The sequence below is a fragment of the Panulirus ornatus genome, chromosome 13 (genome assembly GCF_036320965.1).
Source record: "Panulirus ornatus isolate Po-2019 chromosome 13, ASM3632096v1, whole genome shotgun sequence".
In the NCBI taxonomy this organism is placed as follows: Eukaryota; Metazoa; Arthropoda; class Malacostraca; order Decapoda; family Palinuridae; genus Panulirus; species Panulirus ornatus.
Window position 1 is genome coordinate 59,093,353 of NC_092236.1, and position 24,082 is coordinate 59,117,434.

At 47.9% G+C, this 24,082-nt stretch overlaps 1 protein-coding gene across 7 annotated transcripts in view; it reads right to left on the reverse strand.

The window, feature by feature from the left end:
- Window positions 1-24,082, reverse strand: part of step (cytohesin steppke) — a 369,634-nt gene that overhangs the window by 99,234 nt on the left and 246,318 nt on the right. The window contains exons 1-2 of one of the 7 annotated variants that reach the window (XM_071669039.1): window positions 12,359-12,480; window positions 8,621-9,392 (exon numbers count right to left, since the gene is read on the reverse strand). The exons of the other annotated variants lie outside the window; for them this stretch is intronic. Coding sequence (XP_071525140.1) covers window positions 8,621-8,839 — 219 coding nt within the window. The 5' untranslated portion in view covers window positions 8,840-9,392; window positions 12,359-12,480. Of the gene's footprint in view, window positions 1-8,620; window positions 9,393-12,358; window positions 12,481-24,082 lie in introns of those variants that run through there. 7 annotated transcript variants of the gene reach the window in all.

The window sequence follows — 24,082 nt, forward strand, 5'->3', positions numbered from 1 at the left end:
CACAGAGTGAGGCTGCAGTGGCTCCTCTCCCTTTGAGACAGAGTGTGAGGGGTTCACACAGAGCGGGAGGACGTCAGCGGTTCATGAAGGAGGAACCAACGAGTGGCGACTGCCCTTGGAAGAGGAAAAAAAATCTTCTGTTGGCCTTTTAGTGAAAACGGCGAGTCTGGACCTCGAAGAACGAGCGAGGACGCCATGAGACGTGAGGGAAGGCGGAGGTGAAGCCTCGTGAGCGAGATGAGGGACGAAGAGATTCCTGCAGTAGCAGCAGCCGTCATATATATATCTCCTTTAAGGTACGTCCGGGCAGGCAAGGAGGGGGCCACACCGCCCGACAGGAGGTGTGAGCTGCAACAATACATTACCACAGAACTAACTGTCTGTTTCTCCCCGGGAAATCCTTGGTGTTCCTCTGTATCCCTTGTATCTCTCTAAATCCATCATTGAGGATATTCAACAGAATGTAAACTCAACGTACACGGGGGTTTCTCATCCACATAAGATACGTCTGAATCACTCTACAGCTGAGACCAAGACGTGGAGCAACCGCGTCCACACCTCCTAGATAGTATCATCCCTGACCGCCAGAGTTACCCCACTGGCAAAACGACATGACACGATCTGAGTCAGCTACTCCCTGACGGCTCCACAAAACACTGAACGTTCTGTGATGGAGGTCTCAGAACACAAAAATAAGATCTAATTCAACTCTCAAACAATGTCTGATTGTCCTTACTGTGGGACCACACTAGAAATAAGTTTGGTCACGGCCGATCTTACACTTCTCACTTCAAGGGCGATTTAGAAATCTAATTCAATCCCTTCAACAGGACGGTGCGACCCTTATGTATAATGGCCAGACCGTTCTCTTGACCCCCTCAGGATCAGGTCGAGGGTCACGCCATCATACCCACTGGACGTGCAGTCCTGCTCACCAAGTTGAGGATGCAATTACATACACGTTGGGAAATGAGTCCGTAAGAGTGTATTCATGATACAGTAATTTTAAGATAAAGATGATAATTACCCGTAATGATGACACCAACGAAAGAATGTAAACACATTAATACAGGATAACAGCTGACAGTATCGTGAAGACAGTGGTGACAGCAGCTCTGCTCCCACTGACGTTGGTGAAGATGGTGGGTACTTACGTTAAGCAGTGGATACGCTCCAGACTCACCTGCTACCAAGGCTGCAGATGCACTGAGACTTACTTACCTGCTGTCCGCCAACGGCCTCTTATGATGATGCACTCACATGACACTTACCTGTAAGGAGAGAAACAATGTTAAGAACAGATCGTGTTAAAAAAAAATTAAGGTTATACAAAACACGCATACACGATCATGAACACGCGCACGCACCACGTATACGTAAACAAAGACACAATGACACAAACAAACACATTAAAAAGCATCTGTGGCACACGTAAACTAACTATATCTTCGGTGAAACGTGCACTCAAACTCCCCCCTGCAGTATGGTATAGTCTCAAAGCAAAACTGAGACGAGTACTCAAAGTGGCAATAAATATCATGATGGTCTCTCCTCCTCCTCCTCTCCAGCTCAAGGTCCAGACCTTCAGACTGACCCACCCCCACGCGGATCTCAATACATCAACCCCTCAACCTCCTCAGTCAAGGGGTCGGGACGACCTTCGTGAAGCAACACCTCAACAGGACGACACAGGGGACGTCATGTCGACACCCGTGACGTGGACACCGTGACGTATATCTTACCGGTGACGTAACTCTTGTGATTACGTCAGACAGGTAGGCAGGAAGTTGCTTCGGCACCACGTAACATCTTCGCTCACCGCGGCTTCCATCACTCCACGGTACACATACACTACCTCAAGGTCCGGTGTTGTGTACAACACCTTTGCCAAGAGTAGAAGGACGGAGGAGGGAGGGAGGACAGGTGCAGCCAACACACATCACCAGCGTCAAACAAACTTCCGTTCTAAGAATAAACGTATTTCCCATTTTCTCTGAGCTCATGTTGTCACGATTTATATCACAAACGTCGTCCTCCTGCGGTGATGAGGGCCAGACGCCGCCTCTCGTTAAGGAAAGTATAAGGACACCTGGAAATCAACTCGAACACTTCATCATCAACGTCAAGAACCGCAAGTGTCCTCGGGAAAAGAGACGTTCATCATGGATACGCTCAAATAACACTGGGTACATTTAGGGTACATCTATTTCACCTCGCTAGTCAAACCACTGTGGATGACAATGTCTGCCTAACTGGTGAAGGCAAAACTTTACAATCTTCGGCATACAGCAGTGTAATGCCATCTACAGATATAAATTTAGAAACTACAAAAACACTTGTATTACTATGTAGCCAATATTGTATTTCTTCCATATATCTCTGCAATAGCTACTCTATTACTCCTACTTCTCAATACAATAGTTTATATTACACATTCCCTCACGAAGAAGCTGCAGATGTCGAAAAGCAAATTTCTTTATCCCAGGAAAGGCTACATATTCGAGTACCAGGCGTGGAGCAACCTGGCCACGAAGATTGGTGAAATCTCAACCTCTCGCGTCCTGCAGACTGACCAGTTACCACACCACATTTCCATTTCCTCGGTTCACACACACACACACACACATAAACCTCCCACACGTCTTACGGTAATGTAGGCCGACCTTCCGGAGTACCTGGTAATGCTGATGCAGCAGTTTCTTACACAGCAATACAGTCACAGCCACCTGCATGGTGGTCGTCGTGCTTGTTACTGGGGGGGTCACTTCTGGGGGATCCCAAGGAATATACGGGGATTCCTAGCAAGTTGAGATGATTCCCGGGATTCTACACGGGGATCCCTGGCTACGTTAAGGGAACAGAGTAGTAATCCACTTACCCAACACCAGCAGTCGGCCCTGAAAGGTTAGCCACTAGCCCTAAGAGGTTAAAAAGTTAGGTCTTCGGTAACCAGTCTCTGGGGTCATCGGCCGCTAGAGCCACAGGCCAACCCTTAAGGGCCAACATAACGAGCATGAATGCCAGCCTTCAAGGATCAACACATCGGACTTCAAGGCACACACCCTCAAGGCTCAGGCTTAAGGTTTCTGAAGACCTATCTTCAAGGGCCAACCCATACCCATCAACCTAAGATTATGCCTTGGAGGCCAACCCTCAAGTGTCAACAAAAAAGACCTTTGAGCCCAACACCTGACCCCAGGATGATCACACACACACACAATTCTACAAAATCATAAGGCGACTCTGGTGAGGTCTACAATCTACCCTGAAAGCCTAAGGCCGCCGTTAGGGACCAGTGAGGTACCTCATGGACTGAGTCGTTTTGAATCGTCTCCATGATAAAGTCAACTGGCGAATCTAAGTGTGGTCAACAGCCCAACATGAGGTGGCAAGATACTCAGAGGCCAGGTCCTTGGGAAGAGTGGATAAGCCATTTATTACATCCACTCCTGCAGCAACACATGTGGAGACGGAACTCCACCTCAAACAACACAGGGCTGAGCAGGAGGGATACTACAGTCTATTGAAGATACCCTCTCCAAGCCATTCGTTGTGAGGAAACAACAATTACCTAACCCAAGCATTCGTGTAATATCTCTGCTAATACTAAGGAAAAAATCAAAACTGTAATAATATGATAACCGGGCCAACGTGATGTTACCGCCTTATAATTATGATGGATACAAACATATAATCTAAGATACATAAGTAATTCAACGTATACACAGACACATACATACAGACATACACCTGTTTCATTTTAAGAGGCAGGTTCTCTACTTCCTATAAAATTCTAAGATTAGCAAATTATTTTTCCTCTTCTCTCTCCACTTATGTATCCCTTTGCTTCCTTTTATATCCTATCTAGCGCCAGGTCATCCGCTGTCAGACTCGAGGTCCTCCTATTGATGACCTGGGGTCGGCCGTCCCTGACAACGACACACTTGCAACTGCTCGTATAAAACACACGGATATCTGAAGATTAGACCAGTTCATAGATAACGTGATAAGACCGTGAGTCACAACGACAAGGTAACAGCAGTTCCTGTGGCGCCTTCCTTTGTTGGCGTGACCTGCCATGGTGACCCTGCTCAGTCCAGTCCACCTCGGTGTGACCTCCTGGTGACACTTCCTTCCCTCAACGTGACGGGGTCACCAAGTTCAGCCCAGCCCAAGCCTCCCGGAACCAGCTGGTCCTTCTGCCCCCACATCTAGTGCTGAACCCAAGTTTGACGAGCGGGGTCATCCTTCGGCCAGCGTGGTTCGCTCCGCCGGGCCTGACCTCGCCCTACCCTTCCTCGTGCCCTGCGTGCCTCCTGCCGGCTCGTCGTGTAAAAGCATTTCCTCCTCCGCACCTTCAGGGAGGCACCGGCAGGAGCAATGCACGCCAGCTCACACCCTAGCGAAGATGACAACATCGAAGTCGGAACAATGATTTCCGTCACAAGTCTCTACTGTTGATTGTCCCTTGATGCGACCCTGAACGCCCCTGCGACAGGGTTATTCCCCTGAACCTGAGTTCGAACTTTCCCACAACAGAGCCAGTCTACTAAACGGAAACCTAACCTCGCCTGACACAGGGCCATTCCCCTTAATTTTTACCTTAAACTGAGTTTGCCTGAGAAAGGGCTATGCCCCTAAAGTTCGCCTCTGAGCTTGCCAGACCTAGGTCTATAACCCTAACCTTAAACCCGTCTGGCACAAGACTACTACCCAAAATTTAGCCTTAAACTTGTTTATCCCACGGTCACGACAGGGAAACCCGACCCTGAACCTCCCTGGCACCCAGCCATACCCCCTAAACTTGACTCTGAGCCTCCCCTCCCACTGGGGCCACTCCCGTAAATCTGACCTTGAACTTCGCCCGGCGGGGAGCCGCCACTCCCGGGACCCCGCCGCCGTCAGCGCGACACTTGCCTTAACCATCACTCGTAACCGCCTCCTCCGCCTCCCACAGCCCACTGCCACACCCAGCCAAGATTCCCGCCACACTTGTGACACTCACGTCAGCCTTGGTGACGTATGCGTCAACACAAATGATATAATAAAGCTGACGGAAGAGGGAGGGAGGAAGGGTGGGTGGGTGAGGTAGTATCATACGTAAACCATAGAGGGGAAAAAAAGGTCAATCGGTGCCAAAGAGCAGGTCATGGTAGGCACTGCTGACGTGTTAAGGGATTGGTGGAGCGGTGTAACACAAGCAGACCACAGTAAGCACTGCTGACGTCAAGCAGTACTACAAGACAGGGCCATGGATGGCACTGGTGCGCCGGCACCTTTGAATCAACCATGAACCTGTTCACCGCAACTGTAAATGATCATCCTCCAGGGTGGACAGCTGGCCAGTAAAGCTGAGGTGGAAGCTGGTCAATAAAGCTGAGGTGGACATCTGGCTAGTAAAAGCTGATGTGAAAGCTGGCCAGTAGGCTTGTACTGGGCACGACAGTAAGTAATAAGATTACCATTACTATCGGAATGTGTTCTGGGACAGCTTGGTTAACTACCTATTCATTGTCCGTCACCCACAATCTTCTTGGCATCCTTAACTCACGACCAGTGTGCTCAAGTGGATACGGCATTACTACTACTTAATTTTTCACTTTTTACACAAAGTTGATTCACCAAGTAAATAAGATCAAGGCCTCCATTCCTACCTCAAAACATGTAATGGCTCTTGTCCACAAGATCAAGAATTATTCATGTATCATCTATGATCACTTTAGTTATCAAGGTCTGCAGACACTGAATGATATGTGTGGGTGACGTCCACACAGGAGTGGGTAAGTACGTGAAGGCCAGCACGGTGTGTACATTACTAGTAGGTGTGCAATGCATCGAACAAAGACTTGTCGTGTACGTTTCTTTCTAATGAATTCCTCGCGCCACACACCCTTGTCTCATCTTTATTCGTCACTCTATCACCCTAATTATAACTATACCGCGTTTACTAAATTGACTTCTGCATTTTCCAACTGCCCTACGTGCGTTATCCATATCTACCGCTCTCATCTTTTTTTTCATTACCTCGAGGTATAAAAGCCTAATTATCTTTGGACATGATTACAGCCTTTTATCTTTCGCGATAAGGACTGCAAGCCTGTCCTGACACGAGACACTGTTGGGTGTTTAGTCGTCTTGCAGTCTGGATGAGGAAGCGTCTCCCAAGGAACCATAAATGCACGTGTTACGTGTATGTAGGAGTAACACAAGGCGACTGCCCATCACTGTCACCCCTTCACCACGATGGTGCGATCCTTGAACACGACGTTACAACCCTTGAGCACGACGGTACGACCCTTAGCCTACAACCTAACGATCTTAAGGGTCAAGTCAAGGGCCATATCCTCGTGATTAAGCTACATGCCTTCGCACAGCTACATGTATTCCTCGGAGGTCTTCCACCTTGACAACACGGACTAGTGTCCAGGCTGCCTCGCACTCGAAGGGTCGTACAGTCGTGCTTAAAGATCTAACCACCGTACTCACGAGGCTAACAACCAACACCTCACATTCATTTAGCCTTCCATAAATCAAGCCACGTACAAACACCTGGCTCGCTCCACAACTCGTAAGCACACAACACAACACATACATCCCTACTTCACCATAACAACCATACATACACATCTACAGCCTTGAGACGCTAGTACAAACACACTTCAGACATCCCAGTAAGTTCTGACGTCATTCGCACAATCTCCTCGGCGTCATCACTCCAGCTGAGGAAGAGGGGAGTGTGTGTGTGTGTGTGTGTGTGTGTGTGTGTGTGTGTGTGTGTGTGTGTGTGTGTGTGTGTGTGTGAGCCAAAGACATACGACGCTCACTAAACTCTCGCCAGTAAGACCACAGCCATAGCCCCCACTCCCTGTCGTACCAAATGCCATTTCGTAAATCTCAATCACAAAAGCAGACATGTTTTCTATTCACACACATCATCCACAATGAAACACATATTTTACGCCCAAAATAAACAACGGAGCCTTGTAATCGTCAATAAATCTGGAAGGTGTATAATCTGACCTTACCCGGGTCAAAAACTATGCCAGTCCCTCTGTCGTTAAAGGCGTAACCCAAGACCACAGTGCAGCACAAGTATGGCAAGGTGTAGCCACACACTACAGGGATGAATATGATTTTCTACGACGAAACTTTACACCAACACCATAACCAGGACTTGCCGGCCTGAATGTGTTGCTTATCATCACTTTCACGAGGAAAAGACAAAACGCACGAAGATACTCAAACCGCTACGAGCACCACTCCTCCTGGTCCTCGTATGCAAAACAGTTCACAAATAAAATAAATATCTCAAGAGTCTGTACACAAGACATACTTTCTCCTGTCTGGCTGGGTAGCCGATGACAGGTCCACTTGTGACCTGCCGCTGTCTTCCAGGAACACCTTGTGCAGCGCGCCCCTCACTCACTATCGGAAATACTACGACAAATACCACAGAAAAGGGTGTATAAGATGTCCTCGTGTCAGAGGTCTGGCTGGGAGGTGGAGTATACGGTGGTTGTATCCCTGTATTCAGGGAACAAAGACAAACATGCCACACAAGAAGGACTCCCATGAAAATAAATACATAAACAAACACACATATATAAAAGTCTAAGACTCTGGAGATCACGAGTATAAGACTCCCCTCCCCCCCCCCTCTATACACCAGAAGTAGTAATCACAGTGTACACAAACGAGACGGGATTCCACGAGTGTAGAACTCCTTCCCCGTACTATACAAACAAGTAATTACACACTCACACTTCCTACTCAAGAGTAAAAACTTATCCGGAAAGAATGTGTAACGGTTGTTATCAATTTACTTAAGTGCCCCTGAAGCGACATCAGGATGTGGGTGTTTGAGCGACACCACAACAGTTTGGAGTCATTAAGACACACCGGGCGACGCACGCGCCAGTTTCCAGAATATGCGTCACGACATGTCGCGGTTTATGTCCATATATTAACGTAAAGCGTTTCTAAGAAAATGGTATTTCATATATTCTTTACGACGAACGACATGAAACCAGCTCGGAACATCATCAACCGGAACGCTACTTTAATCTAAGTGCTTTACTATTCCTCCCTCCACCAATGTAGGTCACGTAGTTAGAATATTAATACTCTCCCTTGCAGTTAACCTCCTCATAGACCAATCTGGTCCTCTGTTCTCTGGCTCCCCCATGTCGCTACGCCATAGTACCACCTGCAGGAGGTAGATGCCTTGGGAGGACCGGCATCAAACGTCGTACAGTTTTACGTAAAAGTTTGATTGCATGTGGTTGTTCATAACCAAAGCGAGCCTGTAATACGTGTGGCAAAATGGAAAAGCGGGACAGCAAATGCTACGTACAATAACCTCAATGATCTCTAACCGTGACCAAAAGTTTTTACATCAAAAAGCATCATATACATTAATTACACATATGGCCATCCAGCACCAGAAACCCATACAAAACAACTCTTAACCACATCCATTCAAACTGACTCACGTGCCTATCAATGTACATCAAAATCTTTGTAATGCGCATGTAAGGCTGGCAACCAACGGAGAACAAATGGCAATAGTGGTTAACTTCCCCTCCTGTGGTATCCCGTGAGGAACAAGCGCCCAACTTACACTACTGGAGGCGATGCTGGAGTTGTCACCGTCGAAGCTGCACAGGTCCCGCAGGTCCTGGAAGGATCTGGACTGTCTGTGCGCGACGAGACTCACGGGCGCCGTCGTCAGGATTGTAACGCCCTCGAAGAGCATGCCCACCGCCAGCCGCTCCTTCTTCTTCTTCTTCTTGTACCCGCCGCGCCCTAGCGTTAGGTAACCCCTTAACGTCGACGTCATCTTCGATCAGTAGGATCAAAAACAGGTGCTCAGGTCCCATACAGCAGTAGCTGGTGCTCAGGTCCCATACAGCAGTAGCTGGTGCTCAGGTCCCATACAGTAACAGCTGGTGCTCAGGTCCCACACAGCAGCAGCTGATGCTCAAGTCTCATACAGCAGCAGCTGGTGCTTAAGTCACAGTTGGTGCCCAGGTGGGTAGGGGGGTCTCCACCATGATCACTACCGCTCACTTCTCAACAAACTGGTTCTCTTTTTTTTCTGGGTTTATTAATGAAATGCGACAACTTTTGTTTTTCCTCTCTTGTGTAACACCTGTTACCTTCACTGTGCTTTACTGCATATGTCACAACCTTTACGGCGGAGATATTCACAGGTGACAACTTTACTTTCCAGTCACCAAGTACCCAGCTAGATGATAACCCAATCACCACGTACTTTTTCCAGTCACGACAGAGTACCTGGTCACCGCCCGCACATGGTGACCAACTGCTCCACTCCACAGCTGTTATACACACCAGACATGTTTACATTTTCTCTCACTTCACAAATACAACTGTAAAAATGAAAGTACAGAACACTAAACACGGCACACACACTCCCGTCATCACCGCTGCAAACACCACGTGTACAGCATGCAAATTCGTTTCTTCATTTCACAGTAGAAAGTTTCCATAATCACTTAATGTACTCATAATTCTGGGAAAACACACGATTTTCCCCATTATGATGACACGTCTAGATCCGGGTCGCACAGAGCAACAGCATTCTCTTCCCCTCCACATCCCCCCCTCCCGGCTCCAACACAGATGTTGGAAGAGCTACAGACTTGCCCACCATACACAGATATGGTGCCTACGCCCGTGCCTCTACGCCTACTCACGCCCTCGCCACATCATACCAGAAATTAAACAACACGCCTGAGGTAGGTACCCCTCTAAGCCCACGCTCAACACACGCACACGGGCGTCGCTGGGAAGCAGCCGAGCCAACTGGCGAGTGAGGGTTGGAATTATCACTTCCTGATCTTTCTATCGGCGCATGTACACCACCTGCGAAATAACAACACTTCTTAGAACACATCGCCGCGGCCAACACAACAGCTGACCCGAGGGAGGGATTGGCAGCAGCACACCCACAACTGTGGATCCGAAGCATTGGCAACAGTACGCCTAACCTCAGGTATCGGTAGGAACACACGTGAGCCGCAACACACCTGATTTGGGTTCATTAGCAACACAGGTAAGCTACGAGTGACGCGACGCCCCAGGTCGCCAGATGACACCCGTGATATGAAACCATTATCATCTCAAGCAGTCGTCGGCCCGACAGGTTTATATAAGGCCAACAGTTCCAATCAGCCACACCATATGCGGTCGTGACGAAACTTTTATCACTTTAATATAACTTCAAAAAGTACGAGCGGCAATGACGTGGATACCGCCAGGTGCAATCTCCAACTCTCTGAGAACGAAGACTTAACCCCTTGAGTACAACGACTTAACCTCTAGGGTACGATGTACCAACTCTTGAGTACGATGACGAATAAGTAAAGCAATTCTAACTTTATCTTGACGTGTGTCATAACTGACTCCATTTCAACATAATTTCTTCGTCTAGCCTAACTTACCGTACTTCACTATGCCATCTTTATCAAGCTCACGGCTTTACTAACGAATCAAACCTACGTTATTTACGACTCTGCAAATTAGTCAAACTAAAAATAAAAACATTTCAATCTAACTCTGATAATGATTTGTTTTTAGTATAGGTAGAGAAAACAGAATATCTACACAGCTGACAGACTGCCACCGCAAGCTGTCTGGTATTCGTTATCACTGTGGCCGATGGTGTATCTGTACTTCATGGCTCCAAAAGAAAAACATCATGCCAATACACAGAGTTTCAACGACTGTTAAGGTGACTAAGAACTGAGGAGCCAGTCACATAAATCTGGGCATGAAGCAACGGTAGGTTAGGTAGGTGCATCAAAATGGCCAGGAACTGCTGTGATACAAGAGGACGGTGTCACAGTAGCAAAGAAATAACAACAGGAAACTTTGTGATGGCAACCTTAGCGTTATCACGCTACGGAGTGCGAGAGAGCACCGCCCCTCTCGCCATAGCCGTTATCAGCCATATCTACCCAGCTATCACTGAACGCCCACACCTTCCTGCCCCGACCGAACTCCTACGACATCACGTCTCCCCCGCCCTCTCCTATACTTCCAACTTCTTCCAGACAAGGCCAGCAGATACCACGTCTAAATACAATTCGCTTTGTAAACTGGTTAAATAATGCAAGGGAAAATAAATAAGAAAACGGACACAGTTATCCATCCACCTTATCTAATTCCGACCAAATAAAAGGCAATAAACGTTCCTCTTATCTTGCTCACAGACAGAAAACAGCGCTGAAGGGAGAACAAATATAAGCAAACAAAGGAGAGAAGAAACCTGCAACAGGTGGGTGTGAAGGGCCGGCCGGCTGGAGCCGCCGGGATCCCAGGACACCCCCCACCCCCTCCCAAAGGAGCCGATCACCCCCGTAAAGGCCGCGTGGGTCATCCTTGTCCGACCTTCACCACTATTTTCTCCCGGCACTGCTTCCTGAACAGCGCAGTACAACCCACCAGCCACCTTCATGACCCGACAGGTTCCACGTAATTCGTCCCTGGACAAGACTGTTTATCAGGGTATTTCCTGCTGGCGTGAAAAAAATATTCTGGGTCATCCCACCAGGATTATCGGCTCTACCTACACAAGACAAGACAATTTAAGGTGAGAGTTTGCTCTACCTTTTCTCTTGACTCCAGTTATACGTTCAGAATCTTTATGAACAAACTGTGGCGGTGTTCAATACTGGAGATGGGAACATTCTTGGTCAAGAGAGACAATAAATAACAGATGACACTGGTGATCGGAGGCGAAGGTTCAGTAAGGTGGTCACATTCTCCACAGCCTCGCTCATTCCTTCCCCGACAACCACCTCATACCTCGAGCAATACACACAAGGACTTTAACCACACAAACGCCCACACACCTCCCTCCAAACTTGTTTTCATTCTTCCTACTCTGCATTAACCCACATAACCCTATAGTATTCCTTGGCCGACCACTTCACCAATGATGGCTTCTTCAAAGATGTCACATCACATGGACTCCAGCCAAGTTATCACTCTCTCGCATCAAAACTTATCAAAATATTAAGACACTGCAGTTTCTATATACGTTGGCAACACTTTACTTTTCAAACGATAAACACGAAGAAAGTCAGTCAGTCAACTTCACAATAACAGCGCGCCACATCTGATCGCAACAGAGGATCGCCACTCTTCCTTCCATGACTTTCTGTCTGGAGTAAGGCAAGTGAGGCTGTATACTTTCCAAGTGGAGGCAGGAGACATCAAGCACCACGTGGTGGCGCCTGCGGCCAGCCTCGCCACCAACTGCCACACACACTAGCCTCATCTGCCTCCGTCAACACACTCCCCACGACGAGCACATGACCCGGCGCCTTACGGTCAGCAGATGAAACACCTCAGCACATGGCCCGGTGAAGCACACGACTGACGGCACTCAGCACCGAACGCTACTACCCTCCGCACACACACACATACACACACACTCACACACACACGCACACACACACACACGTACACAACCCTCACCGGACATGGTAGTTGCCAGCGATGCTTTCTCGCGGGGTATTCAAACATCGCCTCACAGATAGCGGAACTGAAAACATCTTTGGCATTCCTCGAAAAAGTTTGCATTCTATCCAAGCTTGACATATGGGGCAGCTGGACCGAGCCTGATGCTGAAATACGCTGTTTTTAAAAGCTTGAACTAAAAAATGTAAACCGATGCCCGGGTATGACAGAGAGGTTTGGCGCGCGGGAGCCCCAGCCGCTCAGACTTCTGCCCCGACGCTACAAATTCATCCCACTCATCCTTCAAAATTATACCCCAAATCCTGAGAATTACACCCTCCTTATCCTACACATCTTCAGCATACGAGACCAGACGTACTCATCTTACGGATATCTGATGTTAATCCTGGAAAGGAAAGAGTGCATAGTTGATGTCTCGTAATACTACCACTGATGTGTTCTGCTGCTGCAATAAACTCTCTTTATGAACAGTCCTTTGTTCAAGGTCAAGTTCAGCTTCTAAGAATAACAACATCAAGTTTGCATAAGGATGGTACAACGATATCAATCACAAACTGCTATGGAATTAACGTCAGACGTTCAAAAGGACACACTGTCTAAAGATTCCTTTTACACAAAAGCTCCCTCACATCACTTCTCTACTTTCTTGTACGCACTGCCCTTTTAAAATACAGATAATCACTGCTCTCTCTGACAAAATGTAAATATTGCATAAATCTGTTTCTCAATCCTTGTACTACTCTTTTAAAAGTTGATCATTTTATCTATCGACCCACAAGCAACGTTCATAAGAGACTGAAAGATACAGATGACGTGGTTACAGCTGACTACATCAATGGGGTTCTCGGGTATGACATCCGTGAGGTTCCCGGGCCTACAGAGCCCGGATACAGGTAAAAGACGTCCCCCCACCCAAAAAAAAAAAAAAAGCTATTTCACAGAGCGTGGAGGAAGGGACGCGATCTGAGGTCAGTGTAGCCAGGAGGGAGGGAAGGGGTTAAAAGGAGGTGGAGGAAGGGGGGGAGGGGGTCTAAGACCGGAAATCCGACGATGGCAACGTCTCTCTCCTTTGTGTCCTGCCACGCGTGGTCGGGACACCTCCTCGTCCTCGTGAGAGCGAGCCCCTGGCCTGATGGTTAAGAGGTGTAGTCGGCCATTCTCTAGTCACTCCGTGTGCAGGGCGCAGCCCAGCCTGACTCACCACACGGGAACTCTTAAAACCAAGCCACTCTACCACACAGCAACGTGAACACAACATAGCTACGCCGTAACTCAAAACACACAAGAAGTCAAAACGCCACGGTACCTCAACCAAAGGGGAACTTGAGCCCCCCAGGGAGGCAGCGCCACACTGACGCCTCTACTTAATTGCTGCTCTCACTCACCATTTCCATTATGGATAACAATCCTCCAGTAACTGAAAATATCAACTAGAAAATCTATGACGATGATTATCTTGATTCGCAGACAAAGAAACATACGAATACCTTACCCTGCAATTCTACATAATTACAACAACGAGCCAATTTTGACGTGACCCGTGCACAGGACATCATCATGCCAACATTAACCTTACGCCCGACACTTGACAACAACTTTCCCAGGTCGCTGTCGTGCCAAGAACGCTCACTTCCCTCGAAATCTAAACCCACAGAAATTCCCACACTAGAAAACCCGCCGACGGAAGTCTGATACAACAGCAACGTGCCCTGCCCGTCCGTGCGTCCCCATCTCCCTCTCTCTCTCTCTCTCTCTCTCTCTCTCTCTCTCTCTCTCTCTCTCTCTCTCTCTCTCTCTCTCTCTCTAGGCTTCTCATAATCCTGTGAAGTATGTATGGAAAAATCATGGTGTAGGTGTGGCAGGGTGGAATATACGACAGTTTTCCGCCGACGCCGTGGGTATAACGAGACATTACTCACTACAGTATATATATATATATATATATATATATATATATATTGTAAATAATTACAATATACTACCAATATCACCGCCATGATATCGAACACCAACAGAAATTTAAGTTTAAAAGACGCGTTTTCAAAACAGCTGCCAAGTACGGCAGCTGGAGTGACCGGTGGCTGGCAGGTGTGGTGTCGGAGGGAGGAGGAAGAGAAGGTAGAGGCTGCTACAACACACACACACACACACACACACACACACACACACACAGAGTAGGGCGACCTTGGTGAAGGTGGTCAGCCACTGAGGGAAGGCCACCAGGGGATTACGGTGCTTCTCCAGAGGTGGCCACGTCCTCCCCAGCTCGTCTTCGCCTTCTCACAGCTCATCCCACTGGAAACTACAGGTCTGCACAGCCTCATAGCTCGACTTCACCTCCTAAATCTCTCATCTCCAGTGGAAACAGAAGGTCTTTATGTCCTCACAGGTCGTCTGAGCCAAACCGGAAGGTCTTCGTGCCTGACATTCCCGTCATACCGCAGGTGTGAGTGAGTCTGCCTCCCACCAGGCCTCTCAACACTTCATAAACAGCATCAGTCAGCCACTCCATAGCTTCTCCAACATCTCGATGATTCTAGACTTACAGAGTCAAGGTTTACCCTCACACAAACACGAGGAGGGAAGCACAGGGGGGAGGGGATATCTGCCTTGTGTTGCCTCGACCGCGAACCATTCGCGTCTCTCTGGCAACCCAGACAGGAAGATGCCATCCAGAACAATGACCTCTTCTGCCGATAGGTCCAGATGACCTCATCTCCGACGGTGTCCGAATGACCGACCCCCTGTCTTACGGTGTCCAGTTGACCTCTTCTCTTAACGTCCAGATGACCTGCTGATGTGTCGAGACATCATCCCTTCTGGCGCTGGGGTGACCCCTTCCCTCGTGGTGTCGAGATGACATCTTCTGTTAACGTCTGTGGTGTCTAGATGTCAAAAATGAAAAAGAAAAAGACAGGAATAATCTCGCGAGGGACGGGAAGGAGTGGGGGAGGAAGGAGAGCAGAGAGCAGTAGGTAGCGTGGAGGGAAGAGCCAGTTGGGTTGGAGAGGACGTGGTTTCTCCAGCCTGTTCTTATCAACGAGGCTGCATCCGGGAAGATGACACCGGAAGCAGCCGGAAGCACGCCTACGTCAGTACAGACACACATCCCTCAGGGTTTCCGCTCTATGAGGTGACCCGACTCACCCAAACTAGGTCCATCACCTCGCCACCGGGTCACAACCCTCACTTACAACCTTACGACGCAAAATATATCACGACAAAGACGTTAGAGCGATACGAACAGCACAGTGTATCCAGGAAACCAAAGGGCGATCGAAGGAGTTGGTCATTACGAAAGACAACCGGAAGGCTTTTGTGAGAAGCTCCGGTGTGTTCTGTCGTTTACCTCCGCAGCCTTTGTGGGAAATGGTTCACATGATGGCGTGTGGGGAGTGGTGTTCAATTCTCCGCACTTGGCTTGTGAATCTGAACTCAACAGAGAGAGAGAGAGAGAGAGAGAGAGAGAGAGAGAGAGAGAGAGAGAGAGAGAGAGAGAGAGAGAGAGAGAGAGAGAGAGAGATAACCTCGCTCCCACCAATCAAAAGTTCCTCAAGTGCTTCTGAAAATGCATCCTTCATGTACGTCCTCGAAACGAGAGAGGTCATCCTAAATCCTTCAACGTCTATGACCTCACCTCTGAGGTCAGTCTCCTCGTCTGACGGTCATAGGAACTTCGGCGTTTCTAAAGATTTCTTTATCTAAGAATTTTCTAAGATATCCCTCACGGCGCCGCACACAACAAATCTAACTCGATCTAAATGAGTTTCTTATCTCTTTTCATTTAATCTACTGTCACACAGTTCACTGATAAACTCCACGACAACAGTCATTGGAATGTGAATTTATCTAACGGGTCGCTTTCTGGGTTTTTCCCTTTTTTTCACGTTGGAAGGCCCCAGTCAGGGACAGAAGCCCAGATCAATGCCTGGCCTTCACTGAAACAGAGATTAATGGAAGGTAAAAACAAGAGACGGGGAAAGTGTTAACGAATTCTGGAGGAAGTATACAACCAGTCTTTTATAATGTGCCAGGTCATAGTTATTGGGAAAGACGTGAGAGGATAGAGAGTACCACAGCTTCGAAGTATAGGGAAAGAAACAGTTATCAAAACGGCCCACCCTTGTGTCACCAACGGCCACACAGTAATCACGTGACGCAGTAGCATGCTGACCACTGTGTGGTCTAGCTAGTAATGGGAAGCATGAACATATATTTTCAAAATTCAAACAATTATCAGAAACATCAATGGAACTTTTCAGGTAATTTCCATCCAAGTAGAGAAGAAATTACGATAGTTATATACAGACAATAGCTCACCGACCGCAAGATCCTACCGGTTAGCTGGGGTCAACAGTGGCGTGCCACAGGGTTAGGTCCTGGGACCAGTGCTCTCGTTGATCTCAGTGACTACTAGAAGGATCTGACTCATATGTGTTTGTAAATAATGCCCAGGTCAAGATGAAGAGCAACAAGGATTGCATCAACTTAGACAACCTAAATAAACTCCAAAACTGAATTGTGACATGTCCTCCTTGTGTCTCTTATTTCTTCATGATTCTACCACAACGTAACAAAATTCCATTCACCGACAATCACAGTCCATCTCAACTGGGTCCTCCTCCAGACGCGACTTTCGCTGACTTTCATCAACAGTGGAAAATATCTTTAAGAGTTTTCGGAGGCGGCCTGTGGCCATGGCAGGTCCCGTCTCGTCTTGGGCCAGTAAATACCTCTCGCCCTCCCTCCAGGTCGACCCGTCTGGTCTGGGAGCAGTGAGTACCTGCTCCTCCTGCCCTAGGCGGTGTGGGGTCCACACACAGTTCACGACCCACACACACACACACACACACACAGTACACCAGACACAAGGGGGGAACCACCTTTCTGTACACCATGCTGAGGCAAACAAAGCAACAAACATCCATCAAAACAGGAGCTCCCCTTCCCATGGAAAACAAGAGAAGCAGAGTAACAAACATCCATTAATGGCAATGAATATGATAACAAATAACAATGATGTAACCATCATTATGTGTAATTACTGAGGGATTCTAATGGGCTGGGTGGGATAAGCAAGAACAGGTGTTCATAGCTATATCCAATTAGCCAGAAAGCTAGAGTACTCTCACTGTCCCTCAGCCCGCTTGGGGGGGTCAGGATGAATCCTCACCTCGGGCCCGTCTGCCTCAAGCCAGCCTGAGACCCGGGCCCAGCCCTGAGTGGGGTCAGGGTAAACCATCCCTCCCCCAACATCCTACGCCTGTCTGCTACAGGAGTCCCACGTCAACAAACAACCATACGCACACCCTACCCAGGATGGAGCCTGCAGGAGGGGAGTAATATAAGACACTGTTTGTCTAGCGGACCCCACACTACAGGGGGAGGCAGAGACCATCCTCAATCCTTCCAAAACACTTGGCCACGTCGGTACGACCCTCGGCTATGATGACACGACCTTTGACCTTGTCCTTACCGGTCAGGTCAAACTACCAGGTCATCATTACCCAGGAACTCAACCATCATCCAACCGTCGACAATTTAAAGACGTAGTCTATGAAAACATATCACTGTACATGATATATCATCAGTACGATGATGACACTCGTATTCGAGACGCCCTCCATAACGGCAGTCCAGACGGCAGGCAGTGCTCCCGCCATCCCCAACAGTTTATTGGTTGGTCTTTAAGCCTGTCGACTGCCAAGGGGTCATTAAGGCCGTCGACCTCGAGTTCTAACCACCAACTGAATCATCTTGACCACCTTCCCCGGGTGTTCAAGATGATTCCAAGACCAACAAACGCTCTCACTGTGCGTGTCAGTCCCTCCCAGCGGTGGTGCACTGGTCCGGTGAGACGAGCAGGCTGCTGGGTCTTGGCTGCTCCTTGTTCGCCCAGCTGTTCCGCCTGGCTTGCTCGCTCACCCTCGCTGGTGTTCGCCACAGCCGAAGCTCTGAGTGAAACCCTAAGACATTCAACCCAGTAAGAATACATTCGAGATCCTCGCATCTGGACATGGAAGTTAGACTACCTGCGTCTCTCGCGTTTCGACGCGCCAATCTGAGGATTTTGCCACAAGCTGGACATAAACACTTCCAGCCATGCTGCAACAAGCAGTTCTTCATGATACCAGGCTTGGACTGCTACCAGGGTGAGATACAACACTGATAAGGTCACACGAAAACAACAAAATCAACTCAGAACAAACTATAACAAAGTGACTCATTCTAAGGTAATTCCGGAAAGACCTTTCTGAAGGTGAGAAGGTTTAGAAAAGTGTTAACTGAAGAGAAAAACTTACAAAACTTTTCTTGAACGTTACGCTGGATACGATGTCAAGAGACACACAACATGATACCTTATCTGATAATCACCAACGACTTTCCTTCGTGCCGATAAGGAGGGTCAAGAACGATCCATGACAAAACAACTCGGGCCTCAAAGTAACTACACAAACCTGAACGGTTACCAGGGAGCTGGAGTTCCATAACAAACATGTAGATCATTACTACGGCAAGATTTCTACTATGGAGAGGTTAGACCATGAGTAGGAGGGTCTGCCAACTACAATACCACCCACCCAAAGATCATGACCCTCGGAAATGGATTTTTCTTCAGGCCGTAAAGCTCTTCTTCGTTCGGTCTCCTCCTGCACTAGCCGGCGTGAGGCACCGTACACAAGCCACCACCATAACCCGCGGGGTCTTGTTTACCTGCGAGACAAGGACGGACGGATTATCCCATGACCCAAACACTCGTCTGAGGCTCTCGTGCCGGCGGCTTCAGAGCTGTAAGGCACCCGAGGCGTCCATGACCCGATCAACCTGGCCTAGATCGAGAGGTCAGGTTAACAAACGGGTTAAATGGGGTCACCGGAGGTCATTACCGCCTCCCGAAATGTGTGTTACTGGATCACGAGGAAGGTCAGAGTGGGTCTTGGGAGTTCAAAAATCCTTTGTACAGATCGAGAGGAGAAACATCACACGGCAGGGAGTTAGAACCCTTCAGCCAGGAAACATCATGGTACAGTTACCCGTATGTGGTAGACCTACAGACACGAGAAGACCTGGAGTATGAACATATTTGACATAAAGACATAACCTTTGACCTGACCCTCACGGATCAGGTCAAAGAACAGCCGAGCATACAGGAGGGTCGTACCGTCGTGTTCAGGATCATAAACTGTATATTACATGTCATACCACACATGTTCTTATACAGCAGAACTTCTGCCTAGCAGCCGAGAACAGCTATGCAGCACCGAGAATCATTTGCACAGACGTTAATGATGATGATGATGATGATAATGATGATGATGATGATGATGATGATGATGATGATGATGATGATAATGATCATGATGACGATAGGAAGCTGAGAGAATCATCTGGGCAGCTGAGACGGCCACACAGGCAGTTGACAGAGCCATCTGCAGTGGTTCGGAATGAGGCCATCTGGTCTCCAGCTGACGACGGGGAGTCGACCTCCCAGCGTCAACTTACATGATCAGGTATACAGGGTGACAGCTTTACCCCCTCCCATGTCTTAAAAGCCGCCAACAAGAACCTCACCACGCAATCTCTCCCGACCACCAGCTCTCACCACACACCAGTCCACTGAAACAGATGTCTCGTCTTCACGAACGCCTACGTTGGAACGGATGTCTTGTCTCACGTCGTCCATATAATCATTTACTCATATATGAAGGAAACAAGCGGAATATCTGCCACAAAATACTGACTACTGCACATGTGTACTGAAAATGTGGCTTAATTAAACCAATACAAACACCTGTATGATGATGAAACCAGTCGTCCAACCTTATATAAGCCCTTTGCTATAGGTGTGTGGAGTCAGACCTCCCTTAACCACACACACACAAACAAACACACAAACAAAAAAAAAGCTACTTACATATTTGGACTTCAACAAACGACCGGTTTAGAAACACGGGCTTTTCATATGATGATGTCCATGTTCCTCTGACAGCCTTAGCATCACCTTGTTGGCTCTGTAATTCCACCGCTGAACAATGGTACATCGCAGTGCCGTCCAACCCACATTCAACACCCTATATTATATACTCAGCTAATACACAAATGCCTATCCTCGAACCGGCACAAGACGCCTATCCTCGAAGTGAAGTGAAGGGTAAATCAGACAAGAAATCTAACTAGTTTCCTTATGTTTATCTGTGTTGTGTGCATCAATGGAGGATAAAAAAAAAATAACGTCAGTCATATCTGTATATTGTGGACCTGTGCGTGTGAGGGAGTGTTTCATCGTGTGGTGTCCTCATATCCACCCGAAGTCAAGCTGGCTCTCCTGCTGCACCTCCTCCACAACCCGCTGTCTTCACCCGCACACTTCATACACCTCCATCTCTGCGACGACCGCCTGAACTGAAAACCCTCTACTCCTGAAACACAAGAATTTCCACACGATCTTCACGCAAATCGCTCCAAATATTAACCAGGTTTGAAGCCAATCTAATTACAATCATTCCCGAAATTCAAGGAAAGCATTGGAAGGAAACCTTTTAAGTAAACAAATGCATTTTCATCTGTCAACAGTGACTGGTTTTCAACTCACCGGATCCTTTCGTTGACCCCGAACCATACGACCATCCACATACACTTACAATCAGATCTTACTTACAACACGAATTATAACATGGCCTTATTCACGATCCGGCTGCGTCCTTGTACGAACTATCCACTAGTGCCTCACACCAGGGAACCAGAGCAGAAACAAGTACAAGTCCTGGTGTTATTTTCCCGTCTCCACCGGCCGTATACGGTACATGGGACAGGACATATCCCGTGTAATGTCCCCCCGCCCCCGGGTAACCTAATACCAACCTCCACAGTAACCATTAGACATCTTAATACTTCTCCCCCCATCCCATCCTTCCCCCAGCACAACAATACCGGAGTGTCCCATTCAGCCCTGTCCGCTAACCTCTCTACCTCAACAACAAACCAACTCTCTCTCTCTCTCTCTCTCTCTCTCTCTCTCTCTCTGTGTGTGTGTGTGTGTGTGTGTGTGTGTGTGTGTGTGTGTGTGTATATATATATATATATATATATATATATATATATATATATATATATATATATATATATATATATATATATATATATATGACAAAATCATAGATAGGATAAATCTGTATAATCATAATGAGAGAGAGAGAGAGAGAGAGAGAGAGAGAGAGAGAGAGAGAGAGAGAGAGAGAGAGAGAGAGAGAGAGCGCTCAGTGTTTGTGAATGATGACCATCAGAGGTCATGAACACAGCTGTCAGGGAGGGAATCATGGGACAGGGGCGTCACAAGGCGTCATGCACAGTCAGGGTAATCATTAGGTTGATTCTGTACACAGTAAACTGAGGAGCCTTGTTCTCACTGTAAGACAACCCGTGCAGCAGCTGGCCAACCCTCTCTCTCTCTCTCTCTCTCTCTCTCTCTCTCTCTCTCTCTCTCTCTCTCTCTCTCTCTCTCTCTCTCTCTCTCTCTCTCTCTCTCTCTCTCTCTCTCTCACGTCCAATTTCTTGACTATCTCTGCAAACCCCTTCACATATTCCAACCGTCTCTTCAAATTTTCTTCTTCTTCTACTACTACTACTACTTCCCATTCCCAGGTACTTGAGCCCAAGGGTCGTAGTGCCTCTCCCCAAAACAACCCCCCCCCCCCGCCCCTTCTCCACTAACAACAACACACCAGACGTCAGGTCAGGGTCACCAGAGGGCAGGGCGGCAAACAGAGAGGTCACTGCATACCTATGCTAGTGACCCGTGACACACACACACACACACACACACACACACACACAAGAGCCTGGGTGCCGGCAACACCACACCCATCCCCAGATCCTGGCTACAACCGCCGTAACACAACAAACCACCTGGCAGAGATACGATGGTAACAACCCACACACACACACACACACACGACAGCTCTCGTCTACACTGTACACTTGAACACCCTCTACATCCATGCATCCGCTCCTACACGCAACACTTGCTGAGCAGCCATTACGAATACACGACGCAACAAATCAAAGCAATACGACGCAAGCCCTGCTGTTTACGTGTGTGCATCCGACTACATATATATATATATATATATATATATATATATATATATATATATATATATATATACACTGGTCGGGTGTAACCAACGCCTCCCCTACAGCCAGCGGTCCTGTACTACACTCACAGTGCCTAGGGTGTAGGAGACATGCCCACATGCATGATGTGTTGTCTGCTCCTACAACAGGAGGTGCTTGCGTTGTGTAATGTCCCGCCAAGACTTAAAGAAAGACGGGGCAAATAAGTTAATTAAGATGCAAAAATTTGTACGCCGATATATCTGGGGATTTGTTGAACAACTATGTAAGTTATAAATCTGAACTTGCCATCACTTAATATTCCTGAGTCATAGAACCTGCAAATCAATGTTTTCCTAATCAATATGCAAATACATGCAACTTACCCCCCCCCCGCCTCATCGGTCCGTCACCTGCACAGTGTGCGTAAGTGTGGTGCCGGTAGCGCGTTTGCATCATGGATGGCTGATGACTAGCCATGCTTGCAACAATGTGTCCAGAGACGGACGCACAGACGCATGGGTGAGGCAATGACTTCCCACGGGCGCTGTGTGTCGTGGCGAGACATAACAAGACCGGAAGGACCAGTAGCCACCTTAACTACTCCACAAAACACAACTCATCACATATTCAAGACCCCACTCCTCCTCATTCATCAGACCCAGTCCCATCAGTAATTAGACCCAGTCCCATTACTAATTAGACCCAGTTCCCCTGAATAATAAACCCACTCCCCTCAGTAATTACCTCCTCTTGTTAATCACATATGCTCAGCGTCCGTATCATGCAAGCAGGACGACCGTGATCGGTGGAAACAATACATATACATAAAAAAAAAGAGGTATTGTGTATGAGTAAGACTGGCCAAGGTCATACACAGGTCACGGCTCACACCACCTTCCGCTGGGGGTACCGGCCGGCAACTCCACCCCACATCCTCTCTTTGAGACAATCTTTTTTTCTTTACAGGAAGGAAACATGGCACGGCCGACAGCGGGCCATGTTGGCGGAAAAGGTAAAGTGAAGGACAGACATAAAATGGAAGGGTCGATTTCAGCTCCTTTGGTATTTCTAGACTCGACCTATGACGATGGAAAGGATTTATGAAAACGGAAAGATGAAGGAAGGAAGGAAGGAAGGAAGGAAGAGAATTCCACAACCTCGCTTGTAAGAGTAAACCAGGGATGACAACGGTCAATCCTCGTGTGGCTGGTGTCCCCATAGAAACAATGGGAAGAAGAAGAAGCAACCAGCCGGGTGCTGGGGAACCAGGGTCCTAAGATCCGGAAGAAAGGCAGAAAGCAGCGGCCAGAATGAAACTTGAGAGAGAGAGAGAGAGAGAGAGAGAGAGAGAGAGAGAGAGAGAGAGAGAGAGAGAGAGAGAGAGAGAGAGAGAGAGAGAGAGAGAGAGAGAGAGAGAGAGAGAGAGAGCGAGAGAGAGAGAGAGAGAGAGAGAGAG